This window comes from Battus philenor, unplaced genomic scaffold (assembly GCF_028537555.1).
Source record: "Battus philenor isolate CCGP_79_NKW_IND1 unplaced genomic scaffold, ilBatPhil1.0.hap1 SCAF_9, whole genome shotgun sequence".
Taxonomy (NCBI): Eukaryota; Metazoa; Arthropoda; class Insecta; order Lepidoptera; family Papilionidae; genus Battus; species Battus philenor.
In genome coordinates this window covers 9,977,704-9,993,196 of record NW_027181759.1, presented here as the reverse complement: position 1 = coordinate 9,993,196, position 15,493 = coordinate 9,977,704, and the positions used below count along the sequence as shown (strand labels likewise).

General features: G+C 31.5%; 1 protein-coding gene across 1 annotated transcript in view; it reads left to right on the top strand.

The window, feature by feature from the left end:
* rho-5 (rhomboid-5) overlaps window positions 1-13,671 on the top strand; it is a 178,383-nt gene extending 164,712 nt beyond the window's left edge. The window contains exons 6-12 of the mRNA XM_068776000.1: window positions 5,342-5,555; window positions 9,297-9,503; window positions 11,417-11,437; window positions 11,526-11,614; window positions 12,029-12,284; window positions 12,831-13,085; window positions 13,159-13,671. Coding sequence (XP_068632101.1) covers window positions 5,342-5,555; window positions 9,297-9,503; window positions 11,417-11,437; window positions 11,526-11,614; window positions 12,029-12,284; window positions 12,831-13,085; window positions 13,159-13,590 — 1,474 coding nt within the window. The 3' untranslated portion in view covers window positions 13,591-13,671. The remainder of the gene's footprint in view (window positions 1-5,341; window positions 5,556-9,296; window positions 9,504-11,416; window positions 11,438-11,525; window positions 11,615-12,028; window positions 12,285-12,830; window positions 13,086-13,158) is intronic.
* The last annotated feature ends 1,822 nt before the right edge of the window (window positions 13,672-15,493 follow it).

The window sequence follows — 15,493 nt, the reverse complement described above, 5'->3', positions numbered from 1 at the left end:
CCCATAAAAAATCCAAAAAGGTGAGATCTGGTGATCTCTCAGGCTATCTGATTGTGTCGTTTGTACCAATCCAGGTATTGAAATGGTTATTAAGATGGGTAGTGGTGATTCTGCTGTTATTTTTTCTTCGGCAGCTTCTCTTCTTGAAGCCTTTGGATAAGCTTCGAAGTATGTTAAAACATTTACATCAAAATCGGAATAGTCCTGCCGCCGACGCTGCGGTTGCTTTTTGTAATTACCAGTTTTTTTTAATTTTTCAACCATTCTTTTCAGCACAAATCGAGTTGGTACTTGTCAGTCCCGATATCTCTCCATACCATCGCAGAGCTAAATTCAATCTTTGTGATTTTAAAAAATAAGCTTCTATTAAAATAAATTGTTCTTAACAAGCCATTATTACGGTGAGCTTACAATAATGAAATTATGCAAATAAATTTAACGTGAACAACAAACGACTATTGCAGGGCATTTTATTACACTATTATAAAAGATTCCATATTTAAATGTTGCGTCCAACCAGCATAACAAACACGTGCCAAAATGTAATCTACTTATCCACCTAATTCTTCGTCATTTTAATGAATAAATAACGTCAACGATAATTAATAATTACGAACATAAGTAATCTGATAGACCATTAGGTGAAAGTGTTTTATCTTATTATATTTTATCCTATTAAAGTTATAAGTTTAGATTTAATGGCTTTCCTTATGTTTAATTTACCACATTTGTCAGAGAGATGTGATCCTTATGATTGACCCTGTCGATCTATGTCGTAAAACTACAGGGTGGTGTTCGGATTTTACGCGTTTTGAAAATCTGTGAATGCAGTTCCTTTTCTTTTTAAAAATAAAGGAATGTTTCCTTTAAGTAAAATTGTCTATCTTCAGTACGTGCAGTATTTTCCCTCCAGGTGGCGTTAAAAATTTCACCCTGTATATAGAAAAGCTCTAAATGTATAGCTTTTTTGCTGTCAACTATGTACTGTATGAAACATCTTATCCAAAAATCAAAGGGTTCGTAAACAATAAAAAAGTAATAATATTATTATAATATTTGGATGTAAAAACTGCTTTAAAAGGTATTAGTCGGAGGTGTTTATTTGTATTAATATTAACTATTCTGTTTCTTCAAGTAAATAAATATAATACGATACGATTGACATAAGATTCTAAATATGTTTTATAAAATAAACTTCTGTCATATCAAATGTACTTTAGTCGAAAAGAAAGTTTTTTTAAATTGATTTTCTCTGAAACCTTTTTAAAATGCCTGAAGACATCTTTTGTGAAATAATATGTAGTAATGTCAATTTAAATATATTTTGCTCATGCGACGTAAATTACAATTATAGTAGAAACATTGTTGTAATTTAATATTATTTAAAAAATTAACTTTCGCTATACTTCTAAACTTACTTTTATTGAAGGTTTTATACTCGTAATAGTTCAGAAAGTTTTCAGCTATAATTAAAAAGTCATGTAAAACAAATTAAAAGGATTGTAGTTGTGGCGACTACACCTTCTCGTTTAAACAAGGTTAGAAGCCACTAATAATTATTAAATTACGTCTCGGCCGGACGGACATCGTTTCGGCGTCATACTGATTGGTTCGTAATTATTTAAGTTATGCCGCAAAGAGCTATTTCAAACATTCATCACTTTAGTCCGTCGCAAATATATTTAATGGCTTCCGAAATTATTGCTCTTCGGCCATAGAGTAATTAAAAAAGAACCCGCGGCAAAACGCCATAAATAAATGAACGACGAATTAATATTTCAAAAACGTCCAACCAATTCGTTCAAAAATGCTTATAGTAATTTTTAAAAATTCTCATCGATTAATTTTTATGCCGATAAACTTTTTATTGTTTTATTATCTATGTAGCTCTTCAGTTCTTTTTATTTTTTCCAAAAACTAAAACCTCAAACACTTAAAAACTTTTTTAATAGTAAGCGTGAGAAGTGAAAGCTTTACGAATATTCGAAAGTATTCAATAGTAACGAAAAGAAATAAGATTACCTGAAAGGGAGTCATATAATGTAACAAAAATAGTGCTACACTACCACAAATATTTATATCATCTATATCAATACAAAACAGTCACTGAGATTCTCTTATTAAAAGGTTGAATTATTTCTCAGGTCCAGTATTTTTTTGTCATTGAAACTCTGAAAGGGAAATACATCATTTTTTCCTCAATACTGTTTTGGCTTATAAGTGCACTACTTCACATAGTACATTCATATCGTTTAGATACTAAATGAGATTTTTCAAAAACCCGTTAATTACATTATTAACAATATCCTTTTATACTTGCTCAGAACCTTGCGACGGTAGGTTACAACGGTTCTTTCAAGCTAAGAATACCATTACCGTTCTATAAAAGCGGGGCGAGATAGAGCATGGTAGATCTATCACTTTCAGTCGTACTATAGTAAAATACTTATAGGATTTCTATAAATTGTATATTTGAATATTGCATTTTCATGAACATTGAAACTATACCATATTTTTTAAATAAAATTCCCTTAGTTCGCCTTTCACATTTCTTCAATCAATAATGATATCGTTATCGAGATGGAAATTTTATCATCGCTGAAAGTAAGAATGAAAAACTTTAACTGATATAATTGCAGTAGCTGTTACTTACTCTTTGTCTGAAATAATTTACTTATACTTTTAATGTAAAGAAAGCTGTCGTAATATTAAAGAATCGTAAACTTTAAGCTGGTAGTGACACAAGTTTTGAGTTTTACAAAATCTCAGATATGTGGAGAAGAGAAGAATGTTTTAACGGTCATTTTGCTAATGGCTAATGTGCTGACGGTACACTACGTGATAAAGTATAATAATTCTGTTATACTATGAATTGCGATCTGAAACATAGAGCATTGACCTCGACATACATGTGAGTTATATGCGAAAAAATGTTACACTGCGATATGACGCATTTAAGATCTGTATTTATGTACATAAGCCTTGTTTGTTCCTATTGTTGGGGCAAGATCACGACAGAGGGTGCCGGTTTCTATTCAGAGAGAGGGTGTGTCACATAATCCGCCACCCGAGTGTAGAGCAGATTAGAGAATGTCAAATTTCTTTGGATTTTTGGTTTTGAAAATCTCTTCTCGAAATGTTTTTCTAAATCTTTAGTTAGCATTAGTTAATTTATCAGAAATCTCAAGATATCACTGAATTTACAATTAACGCTCACGATGTACCTTAAAGAAGAATTACAATAATCGGGGCTTGATCCATTTGCGAATATATCACCTGCGTCCCCAATATATCATCCTGTTTACGGGCGAAGCTCCCCATTTAAAAGTTGCCGTAATGGGTTTTTGAATTAATACCTCGTGGACGTGACGGGGGATAATATTTATGGGATGATGTGTTATCCCTTGATTCTTTATGAGATATTATCGTTGATCTGCGTTATATTTATGCTTCATATTTCAATTGATGTAATGAATAGACATTTTAAAACGAAATCAATTATTCGTCATTATACATTAAAAGACAAAAGGAATAATATTCGTTTTCAATATAAATAAAAAATGACTTTCTCTTTTTACGAAATCCTTTATAGGATACCTTTCTGTTGTGGGATTAACTAAAGGATTATACCGAAATCCTATCCTAAGTAAAAACCTCTCGGTCATTTTTTATTTCCAATAAATCAAATGGTTACTACGCTTTTGCATATGCCGTCCTCTCAAATGTTATGATAGCGCTGGCGTTCTTCACTAATTATCTTAAAGACCTTGTACTTGTACTGATCACCCGAAGGTCTGGATATAGGGGTTTGAAGTTGAATTGTATGAGAGTATGGTGAAACCTTCTCCGACATCTAAGTCTCTTACTACGGATGAAGAAGTTTATTGTTGTTTTATTGAATCCATCCAGAACTTATTTAAACGTTTTTGGTGAAATATTAATAAAAAAAATTATATTCTTTATTGTCTTTATTCTCATTTTCATTTTCGAATATCAAGTAAGAATGGATTATGAATTTATTCTTCAAATTTATATTTTGAAGTATGAAAAATATACATTAATATAATAGAATGTTTCCGCTTTTTAATGTATATGTAGTATGTTAAAATAAAGTCATTTGATAAATCTGCCAAAAATGTAACATATATATTTTATACAATTATGTAAACCATTGTTCTATATTTTAATGCCGTGATGTTAAATTACGCGTGAATAAAAGCTCGCCTTCCAAATGGACTGTGAAAAAATTAAAACACATTTTCGAGTTTAGGGATCGGTAGCCTCAAGGCGGAGGGTAAAAGAGCAGAAGGTACATAATTTAGATTTTGCGACGACGCTAGACGAAAAACTCTGTCAAAAAGAAATTCCTAACTTATTAATAAAATTTAAAAAGCGCCTTTTTGTGCAGACTGTTCTTTTTTGTACAAGAGAAATAATACTCATTATGAATTTTTTTACAGTTCGCTTAACGTAAGATCGCACCAAAGTTGATATTTAATAAATATTGTTAATAATTTCTATATTTAGAAATCTCATATACATTTTTACAACAACGCATATAAGAAATCTTTAAAAAAAATAAGCTTAAAAAAACATTTAACACTGGAGTTAATTTACATCTGCGTAGGTATTTACAAATCGAACACTGATCTACGTGAATTCAGAATACAGTTCTATGATCAATAGGATTGCTTCAAGTTCTATCATGATCAAATTCATTGATCAGCGGGAGCGTTCTTGTATTGTTATTTGCGGACATCATTGTAATTAAAAATATTTGTATATTTGTTGTGTTTAATTCACTTTACAATAAATTATCATCTGTGGAACATGTAACATTATTGTTGTGTATTCATTTAATTACCGTTATATATTTTAAGTATATATTACAATCTATAGTCCACCTTATCCAAAAATTAATGGTATAGGAACAATAAGTAACGTTATTATAATACAGAAAAGAAAAAACGTTTTCAAATTTCGGATTACTGCAAACTTAAATGAATTATTGTTTACTATCTATCCTAGTGGGCTTGACCTGAAGTAACTTGTTTAACTTGTCGTATTCCATAAAAATGTGACATATTTCAGAGTGTACTCTTTATACGGAATGATTGTAAATAGGAGTAAAATCTTTAAATCTATTTGCTGACAAAAGGCATTCATTTCCTTAAAGCTTTTATAACTCTGTGCAGTAACGATTAATACATTCATATGATGTTGAGTCTCCACAACAAAATTTCTCGATTTTGGAATACAAACTACGCAACTATCATGTTCGATCATAATTGTAATGAATATGGCCGAATATTAAATTTAACATGAACTGTTTTATTTTCAGACGCTCTCTACGTAAGTCGGTGGCGCGTCAAGAAGAAATAGCGCAACAGTTGGACGAACTGACAGACTACCGGCCGTACTTCACTTGGTGGGTGAGCACGGTGCAGACGCTGGTATTGCTGCTGTCGTTACTCTGTTATGGGTTCGGGCCCGTCGGTTTCGGCAGGCACACACACTCTGGCCAGGTGATGGTCAAGAGTCTCAGCTTACAACAGGTAAGAATACTTCACCTTACTAATCGCCGATTGAACTGATCTACGCCACTAAGTTCTCAATTCCCTTTAGAATTATATAAGTCTAGAATTTGTAGAGGTATTACGATATATGAGGTACCGAACGTGCGAAAATTAATAAGGAGTGCAGTCAAGAAAACTACAGGAAAGTATAACAAAGTTTGGAATTATAAGAAGCAAATCACTACGAACAAAAGTTTTCAATAAGACCAATGGGAAGAGGCCAGCGACTTCCAGAGTCCACTCTTCTGACGACTTCACAAGTTCGTCTGTCCAACTATACGGGTAGATGCTCTCTAAGTTGCGCTTGCTCACTTAAATATTAGGAAAACTAGAAATGTGTCAATTCAATGTTTTATGGTTTACATACTTTTATTGCCGCTACGTATAGAAATATTCGCTCTCAGTCTACTAAGTTAAGAGGGATCTTCTTTAAACATATCCCGTATTCAAAAACTTAAATATATTTAATTAGCTAATATTATAGAAATATTTTAATTGGCTAATTATGTTTTAGATCTATTATATTTTATACAAACACAGGGCAATTTTTAGGTAGATTGCTGAAACAACTGTAGTATAGTGAAAATGTATTTAAACGTATTAATAATATGAAACAATACGCGACCTTTTTCGACCTTCTTAATAATACTGGCCTTTATAGTAATTGAAAATACACGTTCAATATAAAGTAATTTTCATAGTTAATTTGTTGTAATCCCTCAAAACAACTCGACCATAAAGTTTTAAATTAAGATTAATTTAGGCGATATTTATCCGGTTATATTTATTGAACGCTCTTTCGACCTCGTCTGGTTTTTGTTCGTAAAAAAAGGTAAATGTTTAGGGAAGCGAATAGTAAGTGGCTATGAAATAGAATTTAACTGTATGTAAAAACCTTAAAAGTAATGTGTGCGCAACATTTACAGTTTCCAAGACATTGGCAATTGGTACTTACTTTGTTAACACTCCAGTAAGTAAATTTATCTACCGTCGCAAGATAAAAATGCCTACTACTAACTGTTTGGATATTTTCTTCATTGTGGATTCGTATTATGTGTAGGGTTTGTTATAGCCGTAAAAGCTTTAGGAAGATAAATGCATGACTTATTTGCTGTCAATAATGTATCTACCTCATACACCCTATCCAAAAAAATGAAAGGTTTCAGAAATAATAAATAAAGCAATGCGTAAAATGCGTCTTTAAACTTTAGATTACTATACATGAAAATTAATATTTATTTATTATATGTCCTTACAAACTTTTCGCTGGCAGAAGTTGTTGGCATGTTACATTTCAATAGAAAAACTAAATCAAAGTATACATAATGATTTAAAAAGGTGTTTTAAAAGTTTTACAGATGTTTCCTGGAAAATGATCTATATTTTAAGTCTTTTATCAATTACTTTATGTAATCTTTAAAGAAAGCGAAAATACGTCACGACTTTCAAAAATTACCATGAATCCTTCAAGATGTTCTAAGCTTTATTAAAATTATGTAATTACGTACTAGACTGATTTTATATCGCTGCTAATATTTTTTTTAAGTAAAGCGTGTTATTTGTAAGTTTGACCTTAAAAAGAACGTATAACGATGTAATAAATAATTACATAAATAATGGCGTGTAAGGTAAACATTTTATACGTCTAGTCAATTTACGCATTACGTAGGACATTGCGTACAGAAATTACAGCAGAGAATTCCTATGAATACTCGGAACATAAGTTAAAATTCTAAGTAAAATACAATTCAAAGTTTCCTTTTATCAAAGTATCAAGATTTGCCATTTCCTTCGCACGAGCGACTCCGCAGCGCGACAAATTCGTATCTCGGGGGAGCAATAGCGCACGTCAACTCCCAAAATCCGTTTCTTTGTTTAAGACTTTAGCATAACAAGGTTAAATGGCGCAAAGCTTTTAGACAGAACGCGTTCTCAGATTTAACGCGCGCGACATCGCTTAAGAGACAATGCACAATGCTCGGGGAATTTATTAAAGGCTCTAAGCTCATTGTGGGCGTCATGTATCTGACGTTAATAAACAGGATAACAGTTTTTGATAAAATATTACCTAAGTGAATTAATATTTCCATTAGCTTAACTATACAAAATGTTTATGAAGAATTACTAGTTTCATATTTAATTTGTTATTTATACTTTTTACACACATCGTGGAATAGTGGCCATAATGAATTATCGGTATTCTCTACCAGTTGCTTAGAGTGGAAGAAAAAATTAACTAGTAAGCTAATGTGTAAATGTGGGGAGGGAAAAATGAGTAATACAATATAAACAAAATGATATTTAATGTAACTTATTAATACGAACTCTATTATCTAATTACTAATAAAAAGAAAAAAGGTTTTAAAAGAATTATAATTTATTAAAGAGTAGCTAAAAGGTGATGTTAAGCAAGGAATATTGATTTTTTTTATTAGTCTTTCCGCGATCGTAATAAAACGTGATTATATATCACCAGTTGCAAATATTAAAATTATGAACATTCACTCTACGAGTACCACGTTCAATAGAAACAAAGTAAGATTATTAATGAATGAAGCGCGGAATATAGGTCACACACGCTTTGTACTCCGCTCTTTTGTGTACTTTTTGTCGCTTAGCAAGTCACCCGCGGCTTGCCATCTTTTAAGCTCGACTGACCGCAAAAGGACCGACAACGTGAAGTATTTGGGGTCCGTGAGTTTTTACTATCTCATAAATTAAACTAAATATATTTCTGTTCTTAAAAATGCACTAAAAAGTTTAGACAGATAATAATTGATATTTCGTATTATATTATTATCAAAGTAAGTTTGCATGTAATCACAATTAATTAAACATTGAAGTTAGCAATAGCACAAAGTAAACATTAATCCAATGAATCAGAACAATTTATTGTTACTATCGTATCATAAGTTACCTAGGATTAACAATAGGTATCGCTGTCAAAGATCGGTTTCTCAAGACATAGATTCTCATGAAACTGCATCATATTTTAGACAGGTTGGCAGCTTACTGCCTACGTGAACCTACTGCTCTACAGATTACTTAAGCTTAGCTGTCCATTCAGCATATTAAGTGATTGAAGTATGTTACGTAGCATAAATTAAATTCAAGAACGTGTTTATTTACTTTATGCGTTTAAATTGAATATAAATTGAAGACAGCACTATTCGAAAACACTGTTTATGAGTATCTACAAAGATCTAAACCTCTAATTGTAAGTGTTTTAAACGTAGACAAAGACGTAATTGTTTACAAAAAATTAATCTATGTTTCCCTTGGTCACGCCATAGTCCGATAACGAGTTTACCGATATCATTCATCTTTTTCTTACGTTTTCTAATACTTTGTAGAAGGTTCTTATTGAACTTGAAACTTTTTAGAAATTAGATTTACTATCGCAACTGCGTGTTTACTGACAGTTGTGTGGTTTTATACAGCCGTTTAACTGCTGCACTGGTTAGTGTTTATAAAATCACAAAATTCAGTTATTTTTTTTTACATTTAATCAATTACTAAACTCACATATAGACATATAACTTTAGGCCGTATAAAGACTAAAGATATTCAAAACCTATTGTTATTAAAAAAGATAAATAATTTCGATAAAATCTTGGGTTATACCGTGACCAAGGAAATCAGAGATTAATATTTATACATAGACTATTTTGTTATTGTTTGTTAGTATATTTAACAAAGTGCAATTATGATAAATTATAGGTGGAGTGGGAAGAACCTGCTTCGTTTTGGCTGGGTCCGAGGGCAGCGGACCTGATACATTTAGGTGCGAAGTTTGCACCCTGCATGAGACGCGATGCTAGAATAGCACGTGCTATAGCTGCGTCAGCGAGACGAGAAAGAGACACGGCGTGCTGCATACGAAACGACGACTCCGGTTGCGTACAATCTTCTAAAGCGGATTGTTCGGTAAATGTTCCTTTATTATTTTGGAGATTTTGAGATATTAATGATAGAGCCAGTTCATATAAAAAAACAATCTCGAGTAATCTAAATTTTTTGTAAATATTTCTACAATTATGAAGCCATGGAAAAGACAAGAATCTTTGAATTGATGTAAATTTGGAGTGAAGAAAAAGTAAAATTAGTATATATGCATATATATATATATATATATATATATATATATATATATATATATATATATATATATATATATATATATATATATATATATACACACACATATATATATATACACATATATATATATACACATATATATATATACACATATATATATATATACATATATATATATACATAATATAATCTTCCAAATTTTAATACGCAAGATTCCAAATATTAGAATACGATAAATTAGATCAATTTTCAATTCCTTTATAGTTCTTCCTTTATATAAGTTTCGAAGCAGTTTCTGAATTAACCATAATTCATAATTTAGTTCGAAAGAAAAAATTCTACTTTTGAGATTATTGATAATATCACAATCGCAATGGGAGAAATTGTGAAATATATTTTTTTTTATAACCAAATGTCATGAAATGTATCAAATGTATGTATCACGTCTATATGATAAACTTAAACGATATCTCTGGAAGTAAATGGCCGTCGAGTAGAGGTCTCCAAGAGGAGGATAGTTCAAAGTTTGTAAAGCGCATGGCGAAAAGCTAGTAGTGTACAACATATTTTTCATATCACATGTTTACTTATTATAATGAATTACATAATCAAAATAACATTGGAGATAGCATTGAACTTGGCCTTTAATATATTCGCATACCAATGTAAATGTTACAGATCAATTACCTGTCTTTTTTATTTAAATACGTGTATTATAATCTTCGTTCTTATAATATACGTACCTAACAATGGAAACTAAAATCATCTATTAAGCAGGTTTGCTGTGTAATAATTTCTGAAGCTGCATCGTTTTAAGTTAAAATAGTATGGTTTGAAGTAGTCGCCGTATTTTCAACGCTAACGATTTTTTGTTTTATGTGTGTTTATCATAAATATGTACTCAAGAGAGTCATGTCTGATGTTCTAGGTTAGTTTTACGTGAATTACCTACATGTAGTTAAATTCATCATCGTCCAGTATTAGATTAATGGAAAGAATGAAAGATGTAATAAATAAATAACCTAATTTGATATTGATAATCAATTAATGATTATATTTCATCGACCCCCTTCATCTCTTTTAATCTTTTATTGTTATTGGATAAATTCATTTTATGCACAGAAAACTCAACAATGATATCATTTAGTATCTTACTATAATGATATATGTCAATCACCGTCCGATTACAAAATCAACAACGAAATTTTGAGTTAAGACATCTGAATTTGTTTTATTTCTTTATCTCGCAATGTTTCCAATCGAAACCGACGAAGTTTGTGATATAATAGTGAATGACATGGCATTTTTATTCCTAAGCTAGCTATACAAACAGAATTATTACTGTCAAAACTTATTGATCTGTCGCCCAATAGAACAAAGAAATAAAAAGGACGTTTTTCAGTGTGATCATTTTATATGTATACACGCTATATACGTATATACATATAAAATGATATACGTGTAATAGGTTTGGGAAAAATTTTCTCTCTCATTGTTTATGAAAATTCTTTTTTAAATGCAACCTTTTTAATGTCATCAAAACCTACCAGATACAAATTGTGCAGCCAAAGAGATTTTATTACAAATTTATACAAACAACTTTATTCCCGATCTAATATGAACTTTACAAAAAATATTTGTTTTCTCAGTCCATTTTGTTAAATAATGATGATAAAGTAAATATTCACTAAGACATATTGTTTTCATCATTTGTTATCTTATTTCACGCATACGTAAAGATAAGAGGATTAGTTGCAAAGGTAAGAAAAAACATGAACAGGAACTTAATTTTGATTTTTTTTCTTTAAAAGTAACGCTTTTGAATTCTAAATGTTTTCGTTTATTCAGAATACAATATCAACATGGAAGAAATGGTCATCGGGCGAATCAGGACCTGGTGGACGAATATCAGGCTCAGTCTGTGGATTGGACCCAAAGTGAGTAAAAGATTGTACGCTAAATATTTGCGCATTTTTGAGTCAATTTTTCATTATTATGACGCTATATTTTTATATTGCATTGATATAATGTTAATTAATAAAAAGAACTAAGGACAAAGAAAAATCTTATATATATTCCAATATTAAATTAAACGAAATATATTAATTACGTAGAAATATGCGAATATCGCGGTATATTTTCCTGAACTCACAAAACAATATATAAGTTCGGAGACATCTGGAAATAAACCCTGGCAACGACGCTCAACAATTCAAAACCATTAACACCTACTGGAGTAACAGACCTAAAAAGGAAAATTAACTGCGAAAGAATTTGTAAATTAGTTTTATTTTATTAAAATTTAGAAGATCTGATACGTGATGTATATAGAACACTTCATTTTTTTCCAGATTTTGCGAAGCCCCAAGATCTATCGCGCCACACGAATGGCCAGATGATATAACGAAATGGCCAATTTGCCGCAAGTCTGTGATAGATGGCACCACGGCTGCCGGACGGGCGGGTCATGCAGCTGAGCACATGGCATGCGAAGTCATCGCTCATCCTTGCTGTATAGGTGTCCACGGACAATGTGTTATAACAACAAGCGAGCATTGTGACTTTGTCAAAGGATACTTCCATGAAGAGGCATCGTTATGTTCTCAGGTAGATAAAACTATTATCCGGTTTTCCTATTTCGTCTAGTTAAAAAGGGTCCTGTAAAAACTTCATAGGAAATTTTCCAAAATTAACCCAACTTCAATATTAAGGGTACAGATAGATTTATAAGTTATTGTAAACTGAACTGGATTCTGTAAACTAGTTTTGAAACCAAATACAGTTAAATAATAGTTCGTATATGCACTAATGCCACTGATTATTCACAACAAGTAAATTATTAAAAATTGTTAAAAACAAAATTTACAATGTTAAAACAGTTTCAATAAATTATAAACTAAAATTATGTTGCACAGATTTTTTTACGTCTTTGCATAGAGATATTGATTCCTTTGTCATGTTTCGAAAAATAGTAGGACTATTTCGTTAGTTACTGTATGTCAGTAACATTTATATCCGTTAAAAAACAAAGCTCTTTTAGAAAATCCTTTTTTTGTAAAAAATATTCGGTACAACCATGTAAAAAAGTATAAAAGTAGTCTTTTAAGATGAAGTAAGAAGCAAAAGCTTGAATGACATCAATTTTATTTTCAGGTTTCTTGTCTCGACGACGTTTGCGGAATGTTGCCTTTCATGCGAAGGCGTCGTCCAGATCAACTGTATCGAGCATGGACTTCATTATTTGTACATGCCGGTCTATTGCATCTGGCTGCCACATTAGCTATCCAGTGGCTCTTCATGAGAGATCTAGAGAAAATGGCAGGTCCTGTAAGACTCGCTGTCGTCTACTTGGGGAGCGGAGTAGTTGGGAACATGGCTTCTGCTATATTCGAACCTTATCGAGCTGAGGTTTGTTAATTATTAAAATATTATACTTACAATTTAAGATGAGATAATATTTTAAAAATGTGTTTTCTTTCAGGTCGGTCCAGCGGGGTCTCATTTCGGACTCCTCGCGTGTTTAATAGTTGAAGTGATAGGAGCGTGGCCGCTCTTAAAGCATCCTCGGCGTGCACTTATGAAACTAGTGGGACTCGCAATGGCGTTGTTTCTTCTCGGCTTATTACCTTGGATTGACAATTTCGCGCATGTGTTCGGTTTCGTGTTCGGATTTTTACTTTCGTATGCGTTGCTGCCGTTCATAACATTCGGTCCGTACGATAGACGAAGAAAGATTATTTTGGTTTGGGTGTGTTTGATATCAGCAGTGGGTATGCTGTGTTCTTTGGTGGCGTTATTTTACGCGGCACCGGCGTATGAATGTTCAGTGTGCGCTTACTTCACGTGTTTGCCGTTCGCGCCGGACATGTGTGCCTCGCAAGACGTGAGAGTGCGGCAGCTGGATGGCGTATGACGGCGCGCGGCCCGGGCGCCCCCGCCGCCGCCGCCCCCCTGCCCCGCGCCCCTCGCGCCCCTAACGCCCCTCACGCGGTGTCATCCCCGACGCCATGTTTCAGACATTTAAGGTCTTCTCTACATCGTCTATATTTTATACGAAAATTAAATAATTTTTTTTGGGTAAAAATTCGCAAACATACCTGATATCTGAACCATTAATAGTTATAATATTGATAATAAACAATTAGTTCCATCTGTTTCATTATGTTTTTGTTGTTAAGGTTAAATCTTATTTTACCTATAAATATTGCAACTGTAATTAAAATGTTCGATAAAAGAAAGATTAACTGTATATTTTCGTATGAATATATGCGAGGATATAGTGAAGACAAGTTAAAATGGCAGTGTTACTACTGCAATCTACTAATTCTGAATTCGTTACGAGAATTGGCGCGAAAAGAGGGGCAATGTAATTTTTTACCGCTTAGGCCATTGTTTAAGGTTTTATAATTGTCAAACTAGACTTATATCACTTATATGTATGCGAATAAACAATTTATTAATTTTAATGGACCATAGAGACTTATAATTGCATAATCGAACTCTTTGTTACGTTATTTTAAAAACTCACTATTTCTAGAATTATAGACCCCTGCTTCTGGCGTGAGCAGATTTATGTTATAAGCATCTTAACTAATATAGCACAAATGTGGTTACCTTCATTTATTTACTAGTGTGTAATGAAGTTAAGGTGCTTTTAAAGTAAATTTGATGTGAACTAACCCGTTATGATTGTGATACCTAATGAAACAATAGCATGTACGCTTACGTACTTGCTTAATCAAATGCGATGATGAAATGTAAATATACTGTAAAATATACACACTTATGATTCTTGAATAAGATGTATGTATGAAAGTGTCACTGTGTTTTTATCTGTCAACGGGAGTCACGTTATGCCACAACCACTTTATGTATTGGTACGAATATATGAAGAAACAATAATGGCTGCAATACAATCGAAATGAATTACATTACATACAGTAAGATATATTATGGCCGTACAGTTAATTTCCAATTTCCAATTCAAAGATTTAATTTTAAAATAAATTTGTTTCGGTGGACGTTGGATTGAAAATTATTTTTGTACGAATGAATGATAATTTTTTATATTTTTCGAATGTGGCATTGAGTTCCCGAAGCGGCAAAACATACATAATTTAGTATATTACTAAATAATGTAAATAGCATATACAAATAACGAGAAACTTTGATCAGTTATGTTCAGTGAAAGTAAGACGGTAATCTTAAATAGGAATGTTGATATATTTTAATTTTGTCAATTTAAATAGTTGTACGATGAAGTCTGTGTAGGTTTACAAAGTTGTTTTGTATTATATGCTAGTACTATTTCTATCTATTTATAATTAGGATGTTTTGGTTAATGAATATTGCATGTTAAGGCAACGTGTTTGTATAACGTATTTTATATTCTTTCTTTAGAGTATGGACTTATTAATTTTTCTAAAATTCATTTTTGAATAAATATAGATGCTCAAATCTTTATTTTATTCATAATATGAAAACAGATGAACAATTTTTAATTAATGGAATACAAGAGATTATTAGTTTTTAAAAAGTATTGTCACAAAAAAATTTAAGTTGACTACTAATTTTTTTTGTTAAAAGATTTCATGTTGGTCCTTATTCTAAGATTTATTTAGATATTATTTCATCAATATTTATCGAGAACATTTCACCATTTTATGTCATTACAAGTCTGATAAAATTTGAAATATTTCTTTTAAAATTTAAATTACTATGTAAAAAAAATAGTGATATTAATTCAAAGTAAAAACATTACATAAGTTTAAATTTCAGTAGGACTCATTGTAGAAAATCACAATTTTATTTTTTCT